Source organism: Galeopterus variegatus, unplaced genomic scaffold, assembly GCF_000696425.1.
Source record: "Galeopterus variegatus unplaced genomic scaffold, G_variegatus-3.0.2 Scaffold50, whole genome shotgun sequence".
In the NCBI taxonomy this organism is placed as follows: domain Eukaryota; kingdom Metazoa; phylum Chordata; class Mammalia; order Dermoptera; family Cynocephalidae; genus Galeopterus; species Galeopterus variegatus.
Window position 1 is genome coordinate 852,688 of NW_007726161.1, and position 23,734 is coordinate 876,421.

The window sequence follows — 23,734 nt, forward strand, 5'->3', positions numbered from 1 at the left end:
CAAAAATCAATTGACCATAATGAGGGCTTATTTCTGGACTCTCAATTCTATTCCATTGATCTATATGTCTGTCCTTATACTTGTCTTGACTACTGTAGCTATGTGTAAGTTTTGAAATCAGGCAGGCAGATCAGGCTTGTCTTGACTACTGTAGCTATGTGTAAGTTTTGAAATCAGGCAGGCAGATCAGGCTTTAGAACTGGGTACTAACTTTTCTGTCTCAATGGTGAGATTTCAGGCACAGTAATAGACAATGTGGGAAAAGAAGGCTGTTTCTGGGGGGAAATCTGCTGGGCAAACATGTGCTCCTGGAATCGGCTAGGACAGCCCCCACCCCCAGCCTGCAGGGACCAGACCCACAGTTGGTAATGAATTTCAGAAAGCACAACAAAGACAAGATGTCCAGAGTTGCTGTTTAATGCCCGATTATCACAACACAAAAGAGGCTTACGTGGTGTTCATCAAAGTGGGATCCAGGGTGAAACCAGGCCGGAGGTAAATGACCCGTATGGAGTCCCAGCACAAGGGACCAGGTTACATGGGCTGGCTCACCCTCAAGACAAATGTGCCACATACAAGGCATGTTCATCTCATCCAGGAGCCAGCAGCCTGGCCTGACTTGTGGTCACCATGGTCACTGAGGGTTCTTAAGGGAAAACAGGGTCCCAGGATGAGGTGGGGACCCCAGGGTACAACAAGAACTAGAAAGTTGTTTCCAACAACCCCAAAAGGTTTTCACTTCAAATGCATTAAGCCACACAACACTTGGGTGCTGGAACACCCAAACTCTGCCACTAAAACTCTAAACACTGTGCAGAACTGAGGCTGAGAACACCTAGGAAGGGAAAACAAGTCAAAACCATCCTAAAGCCTGTTTTACGAGCATCAGCATCACTCTTCTTCCCTGCAGCCACACTAGCCAACTGCATGACCGTAGAGAAGGGATGCTGCCCTGTCTCTTGTTCTAACACCTTTAATGAGAAGGGACTTAGGAACTCATCTCTGGTTTTTAAAGAATCTCTGAATTTCCAACTCTACTGAACAATTTAATGATACTGGGGTTCTCAGAGACCTCAAGCCTTTGATGTCCCTGGGGACGCTGGTGACTAGAGGCTGCTGGTGGGGCCGGGAAATTTCCTGGCAGAAATCATTTACCTCGGAAAGAAATTGGCTTTCCTCCCACCCTAGTTTTAAAGTTTACCTGGCCCATAAAGGAAACACCACTCATAATGGTGTCCTTAAAGCACTCTGTGGAACTTGGAAGGTTTCAAATGTCACTGGCAAGAAAAGAGGCATGAGTTGTTTCCCACACTGAGCCTGAGGCTTAGCCTGGGAGGTCCATCCCCTCAGCCAGGCAGAGTGTGGAGGTGATAGCACAAGATGGGGCAGAGGTAGCTGCTCAGGATACAGGCCATGTGCCCAAGGGCAGCCCCTCTGACCAGCCCTATGGCTGGGCATTTGGGGAATGACCTTGAATTCCAGCCAGATTTCAGCATTAAACTAATTCCCAATGGGTACTGAAGCCTCTTCTCCCTTTTCTCTGATTTAATTGTAGGAGAAAGCTCCAAAAAGAGCCCAAGGCATAGAAGTCAAATATCTCTATCCTCACAGATGGTACATGGCTGAATGGCAGCGCAGTGGGAACCTCAGAACACTGCCATCTCCAGCCCCACTTGCCCCAAACCAGATCCCATTTAGCATCCTCCAACCCTGCCTTATGGGACAAGGTGGTCCCTTGGCCCTGGGAATGCCGGGCTTCTGATGAGGCCCCTGTTGAGTATTTGGGGAGGAGTGATCAAAGGCATTTCTGTAAAGCATACAAAATTAGCCCTGCTTCAGGCTGGCCATTTAGCTCAGCTGGTTAGAGTGCAGCCTTGTAATACCAAAGTCAAGGGTTCAGTTCCCCATGTCGGCCACCCCCCCCAAAAAAAAACTAGCCTTGCTTATAGAGTGGGGCATCTGTGATCTACTGACCCTTCCTGGGAGGGGGCTAACTTGGGGGTCCCAGGAAGTTGAGCAAATGGCGAGGCACAACTGTCCCCAGCTGAGCATTAGCTCACACGAGACCCCCCGCCTAAATAAGCCCACCTCCCAAACTTCACATGCCAGTCATCTCAAGAGCAATCCAACAAAGATAACTTCATATTTTAAACCAACTTAATGCTACAAACTTGGAAAAAAAAAAAAAAAGTGCTGCCCAGCTGAGTCCCTGAGGAAACCTAGCTCCCTGAGGGTGGGTGGTAGGCCTCTCAGACCACCACCCCAGCTGCCTCTCTCCAGAAGGCATGGTCTTGGGTCAGCCCAGAGCATCCCCCCATCCCAGGTTGGATGGTAAAGAAAAGCTGACCCCCTGTCCCCAGCTGGGCTACAGGGACAATGTGGGATGGTCAAGCCTCTGGAGGAATGGGGTGAAGCTTGAAAGACCTTCTCAGGACCCCAAGCCCGAAGAGGTAACATAAGCCCATCTCCCCATTAGCTGCAAAGGTCTGCAGTGAAGACCCCTGCCGGTCACCCCTTCAGCATTCTAGTAACAAAAGGAAAAAACATGCCACTAAGCCCTGGTCAGTTCTGTCATTGGAGGGGGTGGGTGGCGGGTTTCTGTGTAAAAGAAAGGTGGAGGGAAGGGGAGGTCCTTAAAGAATCATCCCCTTCAAGAAACACGGCAAAAAATAATCCTCCTAGGGAAGCAGGGGACAATTCCAGCAGCTACTGGGGGGATGCTTTCAGCAGTTTCCTGTTTTAATCTCACCCTTCTCTCTGATGGAGTGGCCTCTGCCTCTGCCTCCCAGGTCCTTGAGGTCAAACAGCCCCTGCACCAGGCTGAGGCAGAAACTCTGAGGAAGGTGTCTGTGGCAGCCATGACAGCCTCCACATTCCTGTCTGTTTTCCTCAGGAGCTCTTCTCTGCTCATTCCCTGGAGGATCATTTTTACATTCTAAGGGGAGGAGAGGTAAGAAATTCCACAGGAAGGGGGTCTCCTTAACTGGCTGCTCCTGTTTCCACAGGAGCCTCAGTGCTGCCCGCCCTATTGCCCCCTGGAACCAACGCAGGGACAGGGAAGACCAGGAATCCAAGCTGGCGCCTCTGCTGGAGACATCAGGCTGAGAACAAGGGGAGAGTTCAGAGGGCCTGCAGCCTGCTAGAATTACAAGGCCTAAGTGCAATTAGCGTTCCGGCAGACTGGACAGCTCCTCAGAGACCCAGCCCCTGCCACTGTGGGGAAACAGGGAGTTGGCCAGGCCTTGGGAGCCCAGGCCTGCCCTGGGACAGTGGACAGTGATGGGCCTGTGTGAGGAGAAGTCTTGCTAGAAACTAGAACAATTTCCCTGCTAAAACTCAGGGTGGACAAACAAACACAGCTCAACCTGAAATAAATACAAAGGCATTAAGTGCTTCTCGATAAATCGAGGGTCCTAATTACCTCTCAAAGGGTGGCAGCAGGGCCTTTCCCTGGACCTGGTCACCTCACTTGTGGTTCTTTACATGAGAGATCAGAGGTCAGAAAACTGGATGGGCCTTCTCAGGCCCAACCTCCATTAGGAAGGACAGGACCCAACCCCTGTTATGCTCCTTTCCCATATCCTCCACATCTCCCTGGACAGCTTCCACCAGTGGGGAGATGGGAAAGGAAAGGAGGACACCCCCACATGCTGAGGGTAGCACTGTGTGTCCAATGTCCCCGTGTGGGCAGAGGGTCTGTCTGTCTGTGAGGAGGTAGAGACAGGCGTGGGGCTGCTGGGGACAGGCAAGGACACTCAATTAATCAACAAGTCCCCAAGGTCATAGGAATCAAAGAGGTCGCTGATACCCTCACCCCCATCCAAGCCCCAGAGGTAGTCGTCCTGGTCCAAGGGTGGCGAAAAGCTGATCAGAGGGGAGCTGCATGTCAGGGTCGGGGTCAGGAGCTGGTCCTCGGTCTGCTGCAGAAGTGGATGCGGCAGCTCCAGCATGCTGTCAGTGGCCTCCAAGGGGACAAGGGATGGCGGTGGCGGTGGCTGGGCCTGCTGGGGAGTTGTTCCTGGTGCTGGAGACAAATGGACAAGGATCAGGCCTGGCCCTGGTGCCCAAACCCCTCCAGGGCTGAGGCTGGACCTCAGCACACAAGGACAGTCTTCCCGTCCTCTGGACAACTGACTGTGCACCCTTCTCCTTTCTTCTCAATCTGCCAAGTGGCATAGGGACACCTGCCCTTTCCTGGCTCCAACTCTAGCAGCTTCCCCCATTATCCAACACTGTCTTCCCTCCTCTCTCCTCTGATAGTGGAAGGAATGTCTTGCTCTCAAAGTCCACCCTGCAGCTTCTGCACCCAACCCTACCCCTTTTCACCTTCAGGGCCCTTGTCCCAAAATTATTTCCTCTTTTTCCTGCATCATCAATTTCTCTCACTCTACTAGATTATTCTCACTAATATACAGATATACTTTATAACTCATATCTTTAAACCCCCCCCCAAAGGATATTCCTTTCAACAAATGGCGCTAGGAAAACTGTATATCCATATGCAAAAGAATGAAGTCGTACCCTTACATAATACCATATACAAAAATTAACTCAAAATGGATCAAAGATCTAAATGTAAGACCTAAAACCATCAAGCTCTTAGAAGAAAACATAGAGCAAGACCTTCATGATATTGGATTTGGCAGTGATTTCTTAGATATGACACCAAGACACATGCAATAAAAGAAAAAATAGCCAAATTGGCAGTTGAGGAGCAAGTGTGGTCATCTCCACAACCAAATGAATTCTCCAAGCTGCCCATTTCTCTTGGGTCCCACTGCTGTGATGCAGGTCCTCGCCCTGTCCTCTCTCTCCTGGATCACTGCAAGAGCCTCTTCACCGGTTACCTTGCTTTAACTCTTGCCCCTGGCAGTCTGTGCTCTAACTTAAAAACCTTAATAGTTTCCCAATGGCTTAGAATAAAATCCAAGTTCCAACGAAGTTTGAGGAGGCCCTGCGTGATCTGGCCCCTGCTGCCTTTTTCCTCCTTCTCCCACCACACTCAACCTTTCTGACCACACTGGCCATTGACTATTCTTCAGCACACCAAGCTAATTTCCACTTAGAGGTAAGAAGGGGATTTCCTACACAGGCACAGGGAATGGGGTACCAAAAATTGCTGGCCAAATATATCCTGATGCTCAGAATCCCACCATCTGAGTCATTCCTTCAATCCCAACCAAGCATTGCTTTGAAAACAACTGCACTGGTATGCTCAACTGCCTGACCAACCTCTTTCTGGCTGCATAACCGTGGGCAAGTGACAATGTTTACAAGCCTCGGTTTCCTCACCTCTAAAGGAGGAATGATAATTACACCTACCTCAAAGCGTTGTTGAGAGGATTAAGTGATAAGCGCATGAAAAGAACTGGTCTGCAGAAACCCCACACGTGGGGTCTGCGTGCTGCCCTTGTTAATAATAAGGATAGCTGTCATTTAACAAGGGCTTATGAGGAGCCTGGACCCGTTCTCAAGGAGAGGGATGTTTCCCCTCCTCTGACACTCAAGTGGACCTGAGGGAGACAATGCTGTTACCCCTATTTATAGACGAGGAAACTGAGGCCCAAAGAGGTCAATTAAATATATTTGAATAAAAAAAAAAAATTCAGACCCACTTAGCACATGACTGGTGTGGCTACAAGGGGCCTGACGTGGGGGCAAGCGGGATGTGACCTCAGACCCCAGCCCCACCCCTCACCAGCTGTAGGAGTCTGTTTTTCTCACAAGGAAAAATAAGTATCTACCTCACTGAGTTGCTGGAAGCAGTAACTGAGATAACATGTGTGGAAATCTCTATTACAGCTGGACCTTGCTCTCTCTCCTGCCCTTGATCACGTCCAGAATGGAACTGCCCTTTGTCATATCTGTCCCTGACCGTGCTCTGGATGGCTCTTACTGATTTTGTATCTCTAAATCCGCACCAGGCCTGGCAGAGTAGGTGCTTGTTTCACATAAGCTTTTTAAAAAAATCACATTAGTGTTGTATCATCTCCTGCAACCTACTCAATATTCATGACAGAACTGTTAGATGTCCACACTTTGGAGATGTGAGAACCAAGGCTCAGAATGGTTAGAGTGACTCACCCCCAGTCACCAAGAGGTGAGGTACAGGCTCAAACCCAAGTCTCGCAATTTCAAATCCTGTGCCATCAGCTACATTTAGGTTTACCTTGGAATGCCAGAGCCTGGAGGACTGTGTTAGAGGCAACTCTTATTCAAACCCCTTCCATTACAGATGAGGGAAACTGAGGCCACAAAGGGTTAGCAATTCCCCTGGTGATGCCAGAACTGGGCAAAGACCTGGGTTGCACGACTGTAGTGGCCTCCTCTTTGGGCATGGCCTCTGGCACTTAAACCTAAAAATGACTCCACTCTTTAAGCCAGAACATGCAACGTGTGCTCCATGTTCCCCTCTTCCCTTTCAGCAAGGACAACACTATGAGACCATGTGGCCTGGGTGGGGGGCGCGGCCATGGCGTGTGAGCTGGCTCTGGGCTGGCCCCACCACTGACTGCTGTGTAAGCCTTTGCTCTTCTCTGGGCCTCAGGCTCTTGATCTGTGAAATTAATGGGCCATATAAAAACAGGCAATAACTGCCCTTGCTTACACTGAGGTCTGTCACCTCCACCCAAGGTCTCAGAGGACAACTGAAGTGCAGCTGGGTTCTAACTTTGCAGAGCTGTGCATATGTTGACAGTGGAGTGAGAAGGCAGAGCAGGAGGAAGGGGGATGACAAGGTGGGGCACAGGTCTGGGGCAGGAGATAGGCACCAGGGAGGTGCCCAGAACTACAGATGGCTAGCATAGGGAGAAGCCCTAGTCCTAGAAGGAGGCCAAAAGATACAGGAGAGATCACTAGAGAAGAATTGGGACTCTGGGCTCTTGTCCCAGCTCTGCCATCAACTTGCTGGGTGACCTGAGGGAAGCCACTTACCCTCTCTGGGCCTCAGTTTATTCATGTGTAAAATGAAGTGTTAAATTAGATCAGGGGTCAGCAAATTTCTGTAAAGGGCCAAACAGTACTTTAGGCTTTGCAGGACTCTTGTGGTCTCTGTCACACAGTTGCCTTCTCTCCGCTCCCAACTCTTTACAAATGTAAAAACTGTTCTTAGCTTATGGTCCATATAAAAACAGGCCAGATTTGGCCTGCAGGCAGTAGTCTGTCAACCTGAGTTACAGACTATGGAGTTACAGAAATGGAGTCCAACTTGTGTTTTGCAGAATCACCCCTTCCCCCAAGCCTCTCCCATCAGACCAGTTATAGATCTGCTTTTTTTTTTTTTAATTTAATTTTATTTTTTTTTTAAAAGATGACCGGTAAGGGGATCTCAACCCTTGGCTTGGTGTTGTCCTCTGCTTTTTTTTTTTTTAATTTAATTTTTTTTTTTTTTAAAAGATGACCGGTAAGGGGATCTCAACCCTTGGCTTGGTGTTGTCAGCACCACGCTCAGCCAGTGAGCAAACCGGCCATCCCTATATAGGATCCGAACCCGTGGCCTTGGTGTTATCAGCACCGCTCTCTACCGAGTGAGCCACAGGCCGGCCCTCTGCTTTTGTTTAAACACTAGGGTTCTACTTTTTTTTTTTTTGTCTTTTGTATTTTTCCGTGTCCGGCAACGGATTGCAACCCTCAGTGTTGCCCCCGTACCGGACCAGGGACCGGCAACGGGATTGCAACCCTCGGTGTTGCTCCCGCGCCTCGCTCAGCCAGTGAGCGGGAACCGGTCTGTATGTGGGATCCGAACCCTCAGACGGGAGTGCCGCCGTGCTTCCCAAGCGGCGTACTATCCAGTGCGCCACCGGTCCGGCCCTAAACACTAGGGTTCTACTTAAGGGAACTCTCCTAAGAAAACAAAAAGTGGACCACTGGCCTATGTGGCCTTGAAGAATCCTGCCAGTCTAATCTGATGCGTGATCCCAGTTAAGGGCAAAATCCATTCTGGAGGAGGGGCCTTTACAAAAGTCTTCCATTTCTACTCCTTGCAGACTCCCACCCCTCTTTGTAAAGCTCTCAGGGATTTCTCTTCCCTCTGTGCTCCCTGGCAACATTCCCACACTACTTCTTGCCAGGGGTAGCCAGCTTTTAGCTGTACTGTCCACCTCCCAGCAGGGGTTTGCCCCTCCGTCCAGGAACCCTTGATTTGTTCTGTGCCTTGGGAGAGGACACTGGGCTAGGAGTGTGTAGACAAAGGTTCAAGACACATCTGCGTTGCCTCCCAGCTGGGAGACCTTGGGGAAGTCGTATCACCTCTCTGCCTCAGTTTATTTNTTTTTTATTTTTTTATTTTTTCTAAAAGATGACCGGTAAGGGGATCTTAACCCTTGACTTGGTGTTGTCAGCCCCACGCTCAGCCAGTGAGCGAACCGGCCATCCCTATGTGGGATCCGAACCCGTGGCCTTGGTGTTATCAGCACCGCACTCTACCGAGTGAGCCACAGGCCGGCCCTCTGCTTTTGTTTAAACACTAGGGTTCTACTTAAGGGAACTCTCCTAAGAAAACAAAAAGTGGACCACTGGCCTATGTGGCCTTGAAGAATCCTGCCAGTCTAATCTGATGCGTGATCCCAGTTAAGGGCAAAATCCATTCTGGAGGAGGGGCCTTTACAAAAGACTTCCATTTCTACTCCTTCCAGACTCCCACCCCTCTTTGTAAAGCTCTCAGGGATTTCTCTTCCCTCTGTGCTCCCTGGCAACATTCCCACACTACTTCTTGCCAGGGGTAGCCAGCTTTTAGCTGTACTGTCCACCTCCCAGCAGGGGTTTGCCCCTCCGTCCAGGAACCCTTGATTTGTTCTGTGCCTTGGGAGAGGACACTGGGCTAGGAGTGTGTAGACAAAGGTTCAAGACACATCTGCGTTGCCTCCCAGCTGGGAGACCTTGGGGAAGTCGTATCACCTCTCTGCCTCAGTTTATTTTTTTTTTTATTTTTTTATTTTTTTAAAAGATGACCGGTAAGGGGATCTTAACCCTTGACTTGGTGTTGTCAGCACCACGCTCAGCCAGTGAGCGAACCGGCCATCCCTATGTGGGATCCGAACCCGTGGCCTTGGTGTTATTAGCACCACACTCTACCGAGTGAGCCACGGGCCAGCCCTGCCTCAGTTTATTTATCTCTAAACTGTGAATAATAAAACCAAGAATTACTGAGGAGTAATGTGATATTGGATATACCTGGTACACAGTCAGGATTCAAAAAACCTTAGCTATTATCTCCCAAGGTTTTGAGCCCTCTTCAAAAACCATATAGTTTCCATTTACTGTGGGCTTACTGAGTGCCGGGAGCTTTGCTATTAGTAGTCGTCAAAGGAGTAGCATTATTAGCGGTAGCAGCAGTTACTAATGACATTATTAGTAGTTAATAGTGCCAGACTGGTGCTTTACCTGCATTAACTTATTAATCCTCACAACAACCTATGAGTTAGATACTATTATTTACTATGCTGAACTTACAGAGGAGGAAGTTGAAGCAAAGAGAGGTTAAGGAACTTTTCCTAGGTCACACAGCTGGAAAGTGGAAGAGCTGGGATTCAAATCCAGGCTCTCCTCTGCCTCAGGGCAGCATCAGCCTCCCCAGTGAGACAAGGGATGCCCACGTGCTTTATAAAGCATAAAGTGCAATGTACACATGTGGGGGCGGATGACTGTACCCCCAGCTGCTGGATAGACAATAGGAATCCAACAAATATTGATGTGGAAGAGGAAACTGAGGCCAGTGGCTCTCCCCACCTCCTGTCCCTCTGGACAGAGGGCCTTACCTGAGGATGCTGTGGGTTCCGTGATCCCAGGGTTGGTGCTGCTGCTGGGCCGGGCAGAGTCCAGGCTGGGGCTGAGGCTAGAGGTGGAGGGGAGGGGCTCCCTGGCAGGACTGTCTGGTTCCTGCACCTCCTCTGGGCACAGGTATACTTCGATGGGCCCTTGAGTGCTCTTGAGATGTATCTGCAGGTTCTCCTGGAGGAGAAACGGAAGCCAGGCCATGGCTGTGGGAAGCTGGACACTTAGCCACAGGTCCGTGTACATGGACGGACACTGTGGCTGCCACCGTCCATGTAGGCAAGCTCAACCTCTGAGCTGGGCACCGAGGCCTGCCCCAAATGGCCTGTGGCGAACATCTGCTGTCTGGCCCCCAAGCCCCCTTCTTTTAGGGAGAACACCTTGATTTTCCCTTGGGAAATCATTCTTCCTCCACTCTCAGGTCATGAAATTTAGGGTGTGAGGGGCAGCACCCTTCCCCAACTCCAGTGGGTGAGCTTATGATGCAGCTGGGAAAGTCAGAGTGTCGTAATTGGTTCAGGGTGGCACATGGCTCCAGTCCATCCAACCAGCATTAAGCCCAGGACTTTTGCCGGGCTTGTGGGAAACGGTAGCTCCCTTTCCACTGGTTGCTAACTGGTACCATAAAAGCTATCTCTGCCACCATAAGGGGAGGAGAACCCACCTGGGAATAGAGTCAGAGAAAAACAGAGGGAGGGATGGGGAGTGTGAGACAGACTTGAAGTTAGTTTGAGCCCCTGCATCCAGCCCTGCCTCCAATCGCCAAATCTCCCCCCTGGACTTGGCACTTGGTTCCCATCCCAAACCACCCTCTCGATTAAGCCAGCTGAACTTGGCTTTCTGTTACTGGGCCTTCCCACCCCTGCCTCTTCCCTACCCACAACTTAAGCCACAACTGGCCACACACATGCCATTCTGGCACATAATCAGATCTTCATGCCTGTTCTCATGTAGTACTTTACCTGGCAAAAATCCTACTCATTCTTTAAGATCCAGTTTAACTGTCACCACCTGGGATGCTCCCTCTGCCCATCCTTTCCCTATGCTTTCAAAGCATATACTGTCTATAAATGAAAGCATCACTGTTTCCTTGGGTCTGTTTCCAACTAGGTCCTGAGTTCCTTCAAGGGAGAGGTGGGGCCTTAATTTTCTCTGCAGTCCTCATTTTTCCTTTATTTTATTTATTTTTTATTATTATTTTTTTTAAAGATGACTGGTAAGGGGATCTTAACCCTTGACTTGGTGTTGTCAGCACCGTGCTCAGCCAGTAAGTTAACCAGCCATCCCTATATGGGATCTGAACCTGTGGCCTTGGTGTTATCAGCACCACACTCTCCCAAGTGAGCCACGGGCCGGCCCTCTCATTTTTCCTTTAAACAAATTATTTCTTGAGCCCTTAGTATGTGCCTGGCCTGGGGATACAAGGTAAGTAGAACATCTCTTGTGAAGCTTACACTCTAATAGATGGAGCAGATTTAATCATGCCAAATATATCCTGGCAAATAGATATTAAGTGTGGTGGAAAAGCACAGATGGTTATGAAGTCTGGGGCTGACCAGGGAAGGCTTCCTTGAGGAAGTGATGTTCGAATTGAGACCTGTAGTATGAACAGCAATAAACCAGGCAGAGAGAGGGAAAAGCATTTCAGCTGGAGGGAACAGCATGTGTGAAGGTCTTACACTGGGGATGAGCTTAGTGTGGTGGGGAAACTGCAGACAGGTCAGTGTGACCGAAGCAGACAGATGGGGTGGCAAGGAAGAGGAGGTTGGTGAGGTCAGCTGGGGTCAGAGCGCTAAAGTCCCCATAGGAAGTGTTAAGAATTTTCTAGGTCTGTAACCTAGGAGAACATGGTTAGCATGAAAGGATTTATGTGAGTACTGATGTTGTGTGTGGGCACAGGTGCATATGTGCAGGAATCCAGGGCTGGTGGACGCAGGAAGAGATTTTTCCAGGCCAGTACTCTATCTCTGTTGCCCTTTACAGCCTTTGCCATTTCTGCCACAACTCAGAGTCCACCAGTATTGCCATGAGTACTAGAATGGACCCAGGAAGCTTGGGGCTGGACAACGCCAGGGACAGTCTGAAGATCTGCCTGGGACCCACTCAACCTTGCTATCCACCAAATGCTTCCCTTCTCACCTCCATCTTGTTGGGCACTTCCAGTCTCGTCTGGGGGGGGGCCTTGACAGCAATCACCGTCTGCTCTTTAAAGTTGCTGACAGCCCGGATGTCCTGGTAAGTTACATAGGCCAGTGTAGGGGCAGAAGAGTCAAGAAAAGTGACCAGTCAAAATTCAAACCTCCAGCCTGCCAGGCAGGGCTTTCACCCAACTCTCCTAAGCCTCTGAACATCACTTTCTCACTCCTTATACAGCTTAGAAATAACTAAAACTGTAACCTGTTCTTTCAATATCATAATCTACCTTGGATCCCTTCAGAAAGCAAATGGGGCTATAAATTATTAAAAATAAAATGCTGCCTTATATCAGCTTTGTATGTAAAGGCTTCTTCTCTCAAACTAGATCATTAGCTCTGAGAAGGCAGGAAGACGTTTTATTTCTTCACGTTTCTCACAATGCCTAACATCCTTCCAAAAACACAAGGTCAGATCCAAAAACCAATTAGACATGACATGAAACCATCTGGAAAAATGTATGAAAGAGCCTTAGTAAAGTCCATACTCTTTGATCTCATTATCTCAATCCTAGGAATCCTACCTAGGGAAATAAGTGAAAATATAGGAAATTGTTCTATATACAGATGCTCCTTGACTTACAGTGGGGTTGCATGCTAACAAATCCATCATAAGTTGGAAATATCATTAAGTCAAAAGCACATTTTCTACTTATGATATTTTCAACTTACCATAGGTTTATCTGAACATAACCCTATCGTTAAGACAAAGAGGGTACTGAATGAGTACCACAGTTTCATGTGGGTCAACCAGATAGTTAGGAAGGATATGTAACAACATGCATGTCTACGGTAATGTACTAAGTGGAGAAAAGCAGGATAAAAAAATGTTGTGTACAGCAGGCACACAACTATACTTAAATAACACACACCCTGTGTATAGTTAAGGAACAAAAGCTATGTTAAGGTGGCAGCCCACTATTTCTTTTTTTTTCTACCTTTTTCAGATTTAAAGAAATGTACGTGTCTTATTTTTAATGAGAAGGTAACTTTAATAACCTTGAGAAAAGCTACCAAAGAAGGAAGAAACGAATGTGTCAGACCCCTAAGGTGTCAGTCCCTGCAGGGACGGCCTGAATCAACTCTAGATAGATACAAGCATGCAGCAGGCCCCTGCTCCCTGACCCCTTCCCACCAGCAAAGTGGATATCTCTTGTTGGCCTTGTCCTCCGTCAGGTGCTTGAAGTTCAGAGAGCAGCTCTGAATGAGCTGGTCCAAGGCCTGCTCCACATTCTTCAGTTCCTTCAGTTCCTGCCCCAGCTGTTGCTGCTTCCCCAGCTGGGTGGGGTCTTCAAATATTCCCCTGCCTCTGGGAACACAGCAGCCGTCAGTGTCAGTCTCAGTTCACATCCAGAGACCCCAACCCCAGGGCTGCTGCACAGACAGTGAAGTTGAAACTCCAGGACAAGGCCATTCACATGGTCTACAGTGGTGCCCCCTGAGTCATGCCTAGTTCCCAGGGAGCTGCCAGCGATTGGAACTTGAGGTTTGGGGGTTGGACTAGTAACCCCAGGGCTGCTGCACAGACAGTGAAGTTGAAACTCCAGGACAAGGCCATTCACATGGTCTACAGTGGTGCCCCCTGGGTCATGCCTAGTTCCCAGGGAGCTGCCAGCGATTGGAACTTGAGGTTTGGGGGTTGGACTAGGGAGAAGAAACAAGTCAAGGCTTGAACGCCACTTTTGGGGGGCACCCCAGTGTATTCATCCCTATGTCTCAGCCTCCTCCAAATGGTAGAGAACTGGAGTGACCTCAGTCCTGACTTTCCCACTCGGGGTTCTCTTAGGGCTCATGCCAGGGATTATAGACCTGCTCTTTAAGGCCTTGTAGAAGTGGGGAGAGGAGTTCACATCTCAGAACTGGAGGGAGTCTGGGTCACTCCTACTCAGTTCTCAGGGGACTTCCCTAAGCTAAAAGAGGGGGATCTTGAGATACCTGACTCATGAGGAAGGATCTGGGGTCCTCTTGGGCCTTTACACCTAGAAACTGTTCTCCACCCTGCACCTGCACCCCCTCCCCACCCCAACATGCTCTCCTACTATAACTCCAACATGTACATGGGCTCTCTCACCCTCCTCCAAATACATTGGCTTTGCCTCCAGCATGTAAGCCCATTGGCTGTTGTTCCTGGCTCTGTCCACAGCACATGCACCCATTGGATGGCACCATCGGCCCCAGCCCGGGTACTCACACCCACTGGATATTGTTCTTGGCCTTCTTGCGGATGAGCTGGATGCCCTCCAGCACATTGGTGATGTCGTAAATGCGCCGCTTCTGCACATCCAGCACCTCAGCAGCCCAGTTCAGGTCTAGGACCCCATCCTCAGACTCGCTCAAGAGGTAAATAAACTTCTTGGTGAGCAGCCCCAGCGACGTGTCATACCGAGTCTTCTCCCCAGGGGACTTGGGGGCTGAGGAGGAAAGGTGTCCAATCCCATCTCAGGGAGGGGCAGCCTGCAGAACCTCCTCCACTGACCTGGACCCACTAAGTACCACCCTTCACCACCCACTTTCCAGTTTACAGAACACTGTAAGGCAGGGGATCGTTCACCACCATTGTCCAGACAGGGAACCTGATATCTAAGAAGGAAAGTGATTCACATAAGGTCTCACAGTCAGGTGGCAGTGTCAGGACTAGAAGCCAAGTGTCCTGACTGCTGGTTCAGAGCACCTTTCCACCACAGCTTAGGACTGCCCTACCAGTAACAAAAACTGTTTACTGTTTGCAGGTCATTGTTCTAAGTACTTTCCATATACTAACAAATTTAATCCTTACAACACCCTATAAGGTTGGTGTACAACCATCCCCGTTTTATAGATGGCTATACTGAGGCACAGACAGGTTAAGTAAGTTGCTTAGCTTACTCAGCTAGAACGTGGCAAAGCTGGTATTCAAATCCACGCTGTTTGGGGGCTGGCCAGTTAAGCTCAGCTGGTTCAAGCATGGTGTTGGTAACACCAAGGTCAAGGGTTTGGATCCCCTTACCAGCCAGCAGCCAAAAGGAAAAATAAAATCCAGGCTGTTTGGTTCAGAGTCTTCCTTCTTAACCATTACTCTATCCTGCCAGTTATATGTCTATGTCAGGAATGTGGAATTAGGGAAGGGAGGGAACGACAAGCCTGGATTTGAGAACATTTTTATAGACAAACACTTGCTTTTCCTTTCCATGTGAGAGGAATCAGTCAAGTAACCTCAAATGGTGCAGGTTCATGAAAAAGGTCCCTTTCTCAATGAGGTCAGTGTTGCAAGACCACATCTCAGCTGCAGCATCTTAAACCACGAGAGGACTTTTGCAATCAAGTGACTTGCAAGTCATATAGCAAGTTAGTGGCCAAATTAGTTCTGGAACCTGAGTTTTAGAGAGTCTCAGATTCCTTGAGAAAGGGACTTCAGAATCCTTTAACACACAGATGGCAAGCATTTGGCACACAGGCTGCTTTGTCAAGTTTTGTATGCATGGCGGACCTTACTAATTGATGAGCACACTCTTTTTCACTGCTGAGCCTTAGAATCCTTCAATACAGCACTCTGGACAGCCTCTACCAATCAATTGGAGAGTAAGCTTTCTTGCCATTCCTGATCTAGCTGTGTCTCGTTTTATAGATGAGACAACTAATATTCACAGAAGAGTCAGAGCCCTTCCCAGACCCCCTTACTTTCTTCATTAGGTGTCTGACCCCCAAAACTAGCGTTCCTCCCAAACACAATTGCTTAAACTCCTGCTGTAACCAGAATACCGACTGAAAATATCAAGAGACAGAAATCCCCTCCAACTTAGCTTTAGGAAAGGCCCACCAAAAACCTCTGAGGTGGCATAGGCCGGATTGATAAAAGCTTCACCTCCCTTTGAATCACTTATTTAGCTCTCTGTCTGTATGTGGGAGGAAGACCTTGGTCAGCCGTTGATCCTCTCTGACTGAGCTGGATCCTGTCTTTTAGAAAAAGTCAGATTGCACTAAATATGAAAACTTAAAATAATAAGCTCCCAAATAAAAATGTTGGTCATCATGTTGAGATCATGAGAGCAGTGGATGGTGTGGTAGAAGCAGTCACAAAGCTTACATGTCCGGCTCTAGTCCTGATTCTACTTACTAGCTGTGTGACCTTGGACAAGTCACTCAAGCTGAGTCTCAAGTTACCTCCTCAGTAAAAGGGGGATAATCCTACCTACCTGGAAGGTTCAAGTGAGACAACACACAGGAAATGTTTGTAAATGGCAAAGTGTGATATAAATTTTACTCCTGATGACTTGGGCAGGGCTGATGCCCTCTGCCCCATCCACCCCATCCCCAGATGCCCCATCAGCACCACTTACTTTTGGGGCTGGGGAGGCCATCCACTCTGACGCACTTCCCCTTGGGAGTCCGGAATTCAGGGACTACAGGCCTCCCAATCCCCTCCAGGACCAGCTTCCTTTTGGCCTTGGAGAGAGCGGGGAGAGAGAGGCAGAATTTGAGAATCATTCCTCCTTTAGCCTTTCCCTGACATGGGGCCAAAGCGCTGAGACCACCAGCAGCCACCTGTGTGCCTCAGTTTACCACCAGTCCTGGTGAAACATTGCTGTGCTTCATAAGGAAATATCAGTGACCAGAGAAGTGAGCTTTCAGGGGGAGGAAGTCCTGTTTTCTGAGGGGCAAATAAAATTCCCATCCTCTGCAGCCCAGGCATTTGAGCTCAGAGTTCCTTAACAGGCCCCAAGGCTGCCTCTACACCTGCTCCCACCCCCATCCCCCACATGCAGAGGATGACAAGGGAGGAAGCAGTGGGTGGAGCCTAAACCACATCAGGCTGGGGAAAGGCCCACCTACAGAAGCAGCTGGCCCAGCCAGACCTGGCGCCCATCACAGTCCCACAGCTGGCCCTTATCAGGGTGGGGCTGGGCATCCACCCAGGCCCAGGGGACTTCCTGGCTCGGTGCCACACCCCAGGGAGGAGCCCACATTGGGAAGCAGTGCAAACATCCTCCACCCCCATGTTTGGGCTCCAGCTTGGCCCCAGGGCATCCTGAATAGACTCCATTTGTCATTCTTCTTTGCCGAGAGGGGGAGACAATAAATCCTTCCCCAGTGTCTTAAGGGCAAGCAGCTGAGGCCCCCCAGCTCCCCCTCCCTGTTCCCGCCAAGCTTGGGAAACACCTGCTGGGGAAATCAAACCACAGACCCATCTGCTCCTCTCTACCTCACCGCCACCCAGCCCCAATTAGGCCTAGAGCTGTACTGGCCCGGAAGGGGCCTCTCTGCTGGTTAGGGCTGGGAAGGGCAGAGCTGGGGCACTGGGGCACAGGTCAGAGACCTGGGCTTAAATCTCCTGCTCCTTCACAGGCTCACTGTGTGATTTGGGGAAATGCTCCACATCTAGGAGCCTCAGTTTTCTCCTCTATAAAATGGGGCAGAAAATACCTACCTTACGGGGCTATTGTAAAGATTCAAGGAGGCAACTTCTGTAAATTTCTCAGCCTGTGGATCAGCACACAGTGGGTATTCAGAAAACACAGAGAACCTTCCCTAAAATCCAATCTCTGCCTCTTCCTTGACACACCTTTCTGGGGGTCACTGAGCTCATTTCCTTCCTCCTCCATGCCCTAGTCCCCCAGACACGCGTACTGTGGCTTGGACAAAGAGGCCTATTTTAACACTTGGTAGTGGGTCATGCTTGGCAGGGCTGAGACTTTTAACCGCTGCTGAGCACAGCTGGGCTGACAGGTGTAGGGTGCAATAACAGTTCTCCCTACTGTCAGTTCCCCTCCCCCAACTCCTGCCTCCTCCAGGAAGTCTTCCTGGACTAATTTGAGGAACCTGCACATGATGCTCCTCTTATCCTCCCCTACCCAGACCTGAACATGATCCAAACACCTCCCTCCTCATTCCTCTTGAAGACTGTCTTCAATATTCCTTCTCTACTCTCCCAACTGGTGAAATCCTAGATCCTAGGGATCTAACCCCATCCTATCACTAAAGAAAAGTCCAATCACTTGCAGAGAACTTCCACGTGCCCTGAGCCAAGCTCCAACATTCATCACCTCTCTGAATCTTCCCAACACACTAAAATTCCCATTTTACAGCTGAAGTAATTGAGGCTTGGTGAGTTCCAAGGCCTTTATCAATTCTGATCAAGGCTGTCCATCCCAGGATTTCTTCATCCATCCCTCGGAAGGAATACCAAGGGCAAGAAGAGGAAGGGAAGGTCAGGTCAAGCTTGACCTGAGGCAGAGGTGGGGCAGCCCAGTCTCCCCAATCCCATCCACCTCCACCACCAGCACATAACAGGAGGAACCTTACGATCTGTAGAGCAGAGAAGGAGAGGGAGGACCTTGAACAGAATACCTGTGCTGGGCCTATCACATGCTCATAACAGTCCTGCAACATCAGTAGTGGCAATCTTTATTGGCAGACAAGAAATGGAGACTCACAGAGGTTAAACTGTATACCCAAGGTCACACAGACAAAGGGCAGAGCCAGGGTTTGAAACCAGGTCTGTCTGACTCCAAAGCCATGTACCAGGCTGTCTCAGCTCCATCCCACACACATTCCCCCAGGATTTGCTGGAATTTGGGCCAAGGCCTGGCTATGCCCAAATCACTTCACACACACCAGTCCGCCCCTTCTCTCACTCTCCCTCACCCTTATCCTGCACTCCCAGGGTCCCTAAGCAGCAGAGTGTCCCCCACCTAAAGACACCTCCCAGACACCTTTGGGCACTGCCCAGAGAAAAGTCAGCCTATGGATGGGCTGAGCCTCCAGAACAGAGGTAGCAGAGGCCAAGCCTAGGAAGACGAAGGTCAAGGACAGCCTGAGCTCAGGCCCTGGAGTCAGACCAACCTGGGTTCGCATCTAGGCCTCCATGCTTCTTAGCTGGGTGAGGTGGGAAGTCAGTTGACCTCTTGAGCCACCTGTAAAATGGGAATAATCCTCTCCATATCTGCTGAGGATCCAGCAAGACAGTGCAGCAAAGCGCTTTGCCCATGGCAAGTGTTCACGTGGAGGGTGAGTGGGGGGGTATAGCAAGGGGAGAGTTCAAGGATGAGCTGAAGAGAGACAGTGATGGGCTGAGTAGAACAAAGGTCTGTGACCACACCCAGAGGCCAGCTTGGCTCTAACCTGGACCCCCTTAGGTAGCCCCTTTGGCTAGATCTTAAAGGCCTGGTTTTGATTCAAGCCCACCCTGCCAACCCCTAGGGAGAAGAGCACAGCTCCTTCCTTAGGCAGCTCCAGAAGTGCAGAGGGTCAGAGATCCTTACAGGCAACTGTGGCTCAGAGAAGCAAAAGTGACTTGCCCAAGGTCACACAGAGTGGAGCCAGGTCTCTTCTAAGCCCTAAGTTAGATGGTGGAAGTTAGGAGCAAATGTAGTGAGTTGAGCCCCACTTTCATATCTCAGCTCTGCCAGTCGGTAGCAGGCAGCCTGGGATTCCCTGCCTTGCCTCTCTGAGTCTCCATTTCCTCATCTGACCTGCCTTGTACAGTTGTTTGCTAAACTATTTCCTTTCAGGGTTCTCAGAGCAAATTTGGGAAATATAGACAAATTAAAAGGAAAGGAGAACTGTACAGAATCCCACCACCTTCATAGGTTTCTGCAGGGATGAAACAGAATAATGCTATGTGCTTCAACGGAGTAGGGACTCAAAAAATGAGTATCCCCTGAGCCTGCTCCAGAGGGTGGTGGAAAGAACACTGGACAGGGAGCGAGCAGACCTCGGTTCTGGGCTTCATTCTGCCATTGAACTTGGTTGCCATCCCTGGGCAGTGCCTGAGGTCCGTGCTTCAACGGAGTAGGGACTCAAAAAATGAGTATCCCCTGAGCCTGCTCCAGAGGGTGGTGGAAAGAACACTGGACAGGGAGCGAGCAGACATCGGTTCTGGGCTTCATTCTGCCATTGAACTTGGTTGCCATCCCTGGGCAGTGCCTGAGGTCCCTTTAAACAGCAGCTCCCCAACAAATCCTGCTCACCCTGCACTTTGCAGCCTAGCCACAAAGCAAGTGGCCACACCCAGGGATGGGTTTGGAGCTGCTCCAGGTCACACCCTTGTAAAATGAGTAAGCAGGGGGCAGGTCTGCTCATGGGGCTGAGGGGCCCTGGGCATCTGGGGACTGACAGGAGAGTTGGCTTTGGGCCTGGTAGGCCTTTAGGGTGGTCTAGTGCAAGGAGACTCCCCACTTCTCAACTTCTGACTAGGCAAGTGACTTCACTTCTCTGCTCAGTTTTCTTATCTGCAAGATGCCTATCCCAGGCATCTTGACCAAGATAACCAACGTGAGGAGTGCCAAGCAGTGCTGGCACTTGAGAGGCGTTCAGTAAAAGAGAACCATTCTTGCTACGATCACTGAGCCCCTCTGAGAGGGAGGTATAGACAGATGCACTCGGGTTCCTCTGGGAGGGTTCAAAGCAGTTCAAAACCACAGCTGTTACTGAAACTCAGCGTCTGAAAGCAGCTGGCCAGTGGAGAGACTGGGCCCGCCACCCAGCCCCCTTTCCTGGGGGCACCCAGGTCCTAAGTCAGGCAGTATTGAGGAAAGTCAAGGCTGCATAGAGAAGAGACTGCTGATCACCCGCTTTCTCCCTGTATGACCATGGCCAGGTCACATCTCTGTGCCTCAGTTTCCCCCTGTGACATGGAGCTACTAATACCATCTACTTCACAAGGTGCAAAAACATTTTAGGCTATAAAATACTGGACACAAGATACCCAGTCCCAGTTATCCTCGGTTGCTTGACTTGTAAAATGGGGATAATAGCCCTCCTGCCTCCTGCCCTCCTAGTTGAAAATAATGTGCAGGAAGGGGCTCTGGGAAGGTTAAAGTCTTGAACGTGGACAAAGCCTCATTCCATTGGCAGGGAGTGGGGACTCTGCCTGCATCCAGAGATGGATGGGGGTCCATGCCTGCTGACAGCACAGGTGTGACCAGATGCCTCTGGGGCAGAGGTCTTAGCCCTATACCTGAACTTCATCACACTCACAACTAAGCGAAATCTACGACACCCTCATCTCCCCTCCCTGGAGCCTGCTTCCAAAACGCAGGACCCGGAGCTGGAAGTGACCCACGATGAGCTAGCTTCACAGCAACCTCTTGCATACATGCATTTCTAAGAAAAAGAAACTGAGACCCAGACTGGGGCCAAGATATGTCCAAGGACACACTGTGAATCAGTGGCAGAGTCAGGACCAGAAACCAGGCTCCCTAACTACCCCCACTCCCCCAGGGCTTTTCTCACTCCACCCCCACCCTAAGGTTGTTTCGATTCACAAGGTCTCCAGGAATTCCACTCCCACAAACACACCCTGTGCTGAGGTCGGCCGGCAGCTTGGTGCCACCACACTTTGGGTCCTCTCTGGCAACAGGCCTAGGGGCTTGAGGAAGGAACAGCCAATCTGAACAGAACCCCGGGGGTTTGTCCTCACTTGTGTCTGCTACTGGCTGCAGCAGGGGAGGGAAGGTGAGCCTGGGGGAGGACCTAGGGCAGATACTTGGCAAGGAATTGGCCTAATGGACAATTTGGAGTCTGTCCAAGCCAGACTACACCTTGAGAGACCCACCAGGCCTATCCCCCTGTCTTAATTCCCCACGGCATCCCCAGGCCAAGCCCTGGACAATAGCAGGAATGAATGAGTGGCAGCAATGTTGGGTGCCTTTTGGGCTTCCCTAAGATCACATAGTGCACTGGGGGTAATGGGCTGGGTCTCCTGACTCCCAATCCAGTGCTCATTCCGTTGCACTACAGTGGATGAGATTGTTTCATCCAAAGTGTGAAAATCAAGGGGTCTTCTACTGAGATACTGGGGGCAATGGGTTGTTATGGGAACTGAAAGCTCACCTTCCGCCTCCCCATACTTGACCTGCTTCACTAAAACTGAGTCTCAGGCGCCCCTCCCTCTTTTCCCACACCCGGAAAGCATAGGGGGAAACCGTGGGGGTCTCCAGCATTACCGGCAGCCGGCCTGCCGGCACGCATCGCACAGCTTGGCCCTCTGGTCCGTGGGGGGTGGCGTCGAGGCAGGTGCCCGGCGCCACGACAGAAGGCACCGTCTGCGGGTACGAGGTGTAGTAGGTGGTGGTAGCCGGGCAGAGCTGGGGACTGCTGAGGCCGGGCGGCCACAGCTCGGTGGGGCTCATCGCGGGCACCCCCTTCAGGGGCTGCCCAGCGGCCGGAGCCAGAGCCCGGGGCCCGCGCAGCATGGCGAGTGCGGCGCCCCCTCCCCAACCGGGACTGGCACGCCCGCGGGCACCTGCGCGCTCCGGAGCCTGCAGTGGCTCACACGGCCCGCGGCATGGCGAGGAGGCCGGGGGAAGCCGCCAATGGACGCCTGCGGGGCAAAGCCGGACCCTCCCTTCCTGGCCCGCGGCCGAGTCGGGCAGCACTTGGAGATCGCCGCTTGGAAATCGCCGGGAGGCTGCGGCCGCGGCAGCACTGTCAGAGGCTGTCCCGCCCCGAGGGCGGCGGCGACCCTGGACGGCCCCGCGCCCCCGAAGGCCTCGGCGCCTGGAGTCCGGCCCACTCTGAGGAGAGGTGTCCGGGGGTGTCCGCGAGTTCGGCGGAGACACGACACGATGTGCTCGGACGGGCGAGGACGACTCCCTCTCGGCTCGCCTGGCCCTTGTTTAGCTTTCTTATATCAGTTAAGTTCTAAGCTCCCTCAAGGGTCTAAGTTGGATCTCTCTCTCTTTTGTTTTTATTTTATTTTATTTTTTAAATTTTTTTGGCTGCTGGCTGGTAGGGGGATCTGAACTCTTGACCTTGGTGCTATATAACACCATGCTCTAACCAACTGAGCTAACCAGCCAGCCCTGGATCTCTCTTTGAATGACCCTCAGCATCTAGGGCCTAGGTTGGCATGCAGAAAGTGGGTAATAAATATTGATTATGATTTACTCATCCTCCCAAAAAGGATGGTAGAAGTTAATGGGTTCTGAAGTCAGAAAGTCAGGAGGTCCCTATTCAAGTCCTACTCTCTACTTCCTTAACTGAGCAACTCTGGACAGTTGCTGCCTCACCTTTAATCTCATCCTCAACCATAAAATAGGAATAATGCTACCACTCAGCCTATTTCACAGGACTTCGGAGACACAATTAAACAATGATGGTGATGATGATTGCTAATATTTATTTAGAACCTACTATGTGCTGGACTCTAAGCATTTTACCTTGAGCATCTCCTCTGATCCTCCAATATCTCTCTGAGATAGGCACTGTTATTATCCCCATTTTACAGATGAGGGAACCTGGAAGGAATTGTGGCAGAGCAAGTTTGGGAAAGGTGCAGGGCCGCAGGGCCAGGGAGGGGGCAGGGTGGGGCTGGGAGGAAAGAAGGAAGCCAGCAAGGGGGCTGAGAGCCAGCTCTCTGCGGTTGAGTTTTGGGCAGCTGGGGCTGGCTTTAGAGTTTCACTGCCTGGGAACTAATTCCTGCAAGAGGTGTGGAGCACAGATTTAAAGTCTGCCTCCCTGAGCTTCAGTCCTGCCCCATCTGTTCCAAGTGTTGTGATTTTGGTCTTATCGCTGGACCTCTCTGAGCCTTAATTTTCTCATTTTTGAAATGGGGATGGCAAAAATGACCTGTGAGGATTCAATAAGGTGTTGAATATAAAGTCCTTAGACAGGTGCCAGGTGCATAGTAGGTACTTAATATATTTTAGCTAAAGTTTGTGTGAGTTGGAGCAGAAGATACCCACACAGAACCAAACTTAAATACTTGTAGTTTTCCACATATGCCCTACACTTTACCATCTCCCAGGCTTTGCTTATATGGCTCCATAATTGCCAGGCCCCTCCTCCTCTCC

The 23,734-nt window shown here is 50.4% G+C and overlaps 1 protein-coding gene across 1 annotated transcript; it reads right to left on the bottom strand.

The window, feature by feature from the left end:
• Nucleotides 1-3,755: 3,755 nt before the first annotated feature.
• On the bottom strand, nt 3,756-22,135 carry E2F2 (E2F transcription factor 2). Its single transcript, XM_008572910.1, has 7 exons — nt 21,887-22,135; nt 16,280-16,385; nt 14,155-14,374; nt 13,114-13,272; nt 11,911-12,025; nt 9,756-9,948; nt 3,756-4,024 (listed from the first exon to the last, which is right to left on the bottom strand). The coding sequence occupies exons 1-7, from the start codon at nt 22,133-22,135 to the stop codon at nt 3,756-3,758; spliced, it is 1,311 nt and encodes a 436-aa protein (XP_008571132.1).
• Between the last annotated feature and the right edge of the window lie 1,599 nt (nt 22,136-23,734).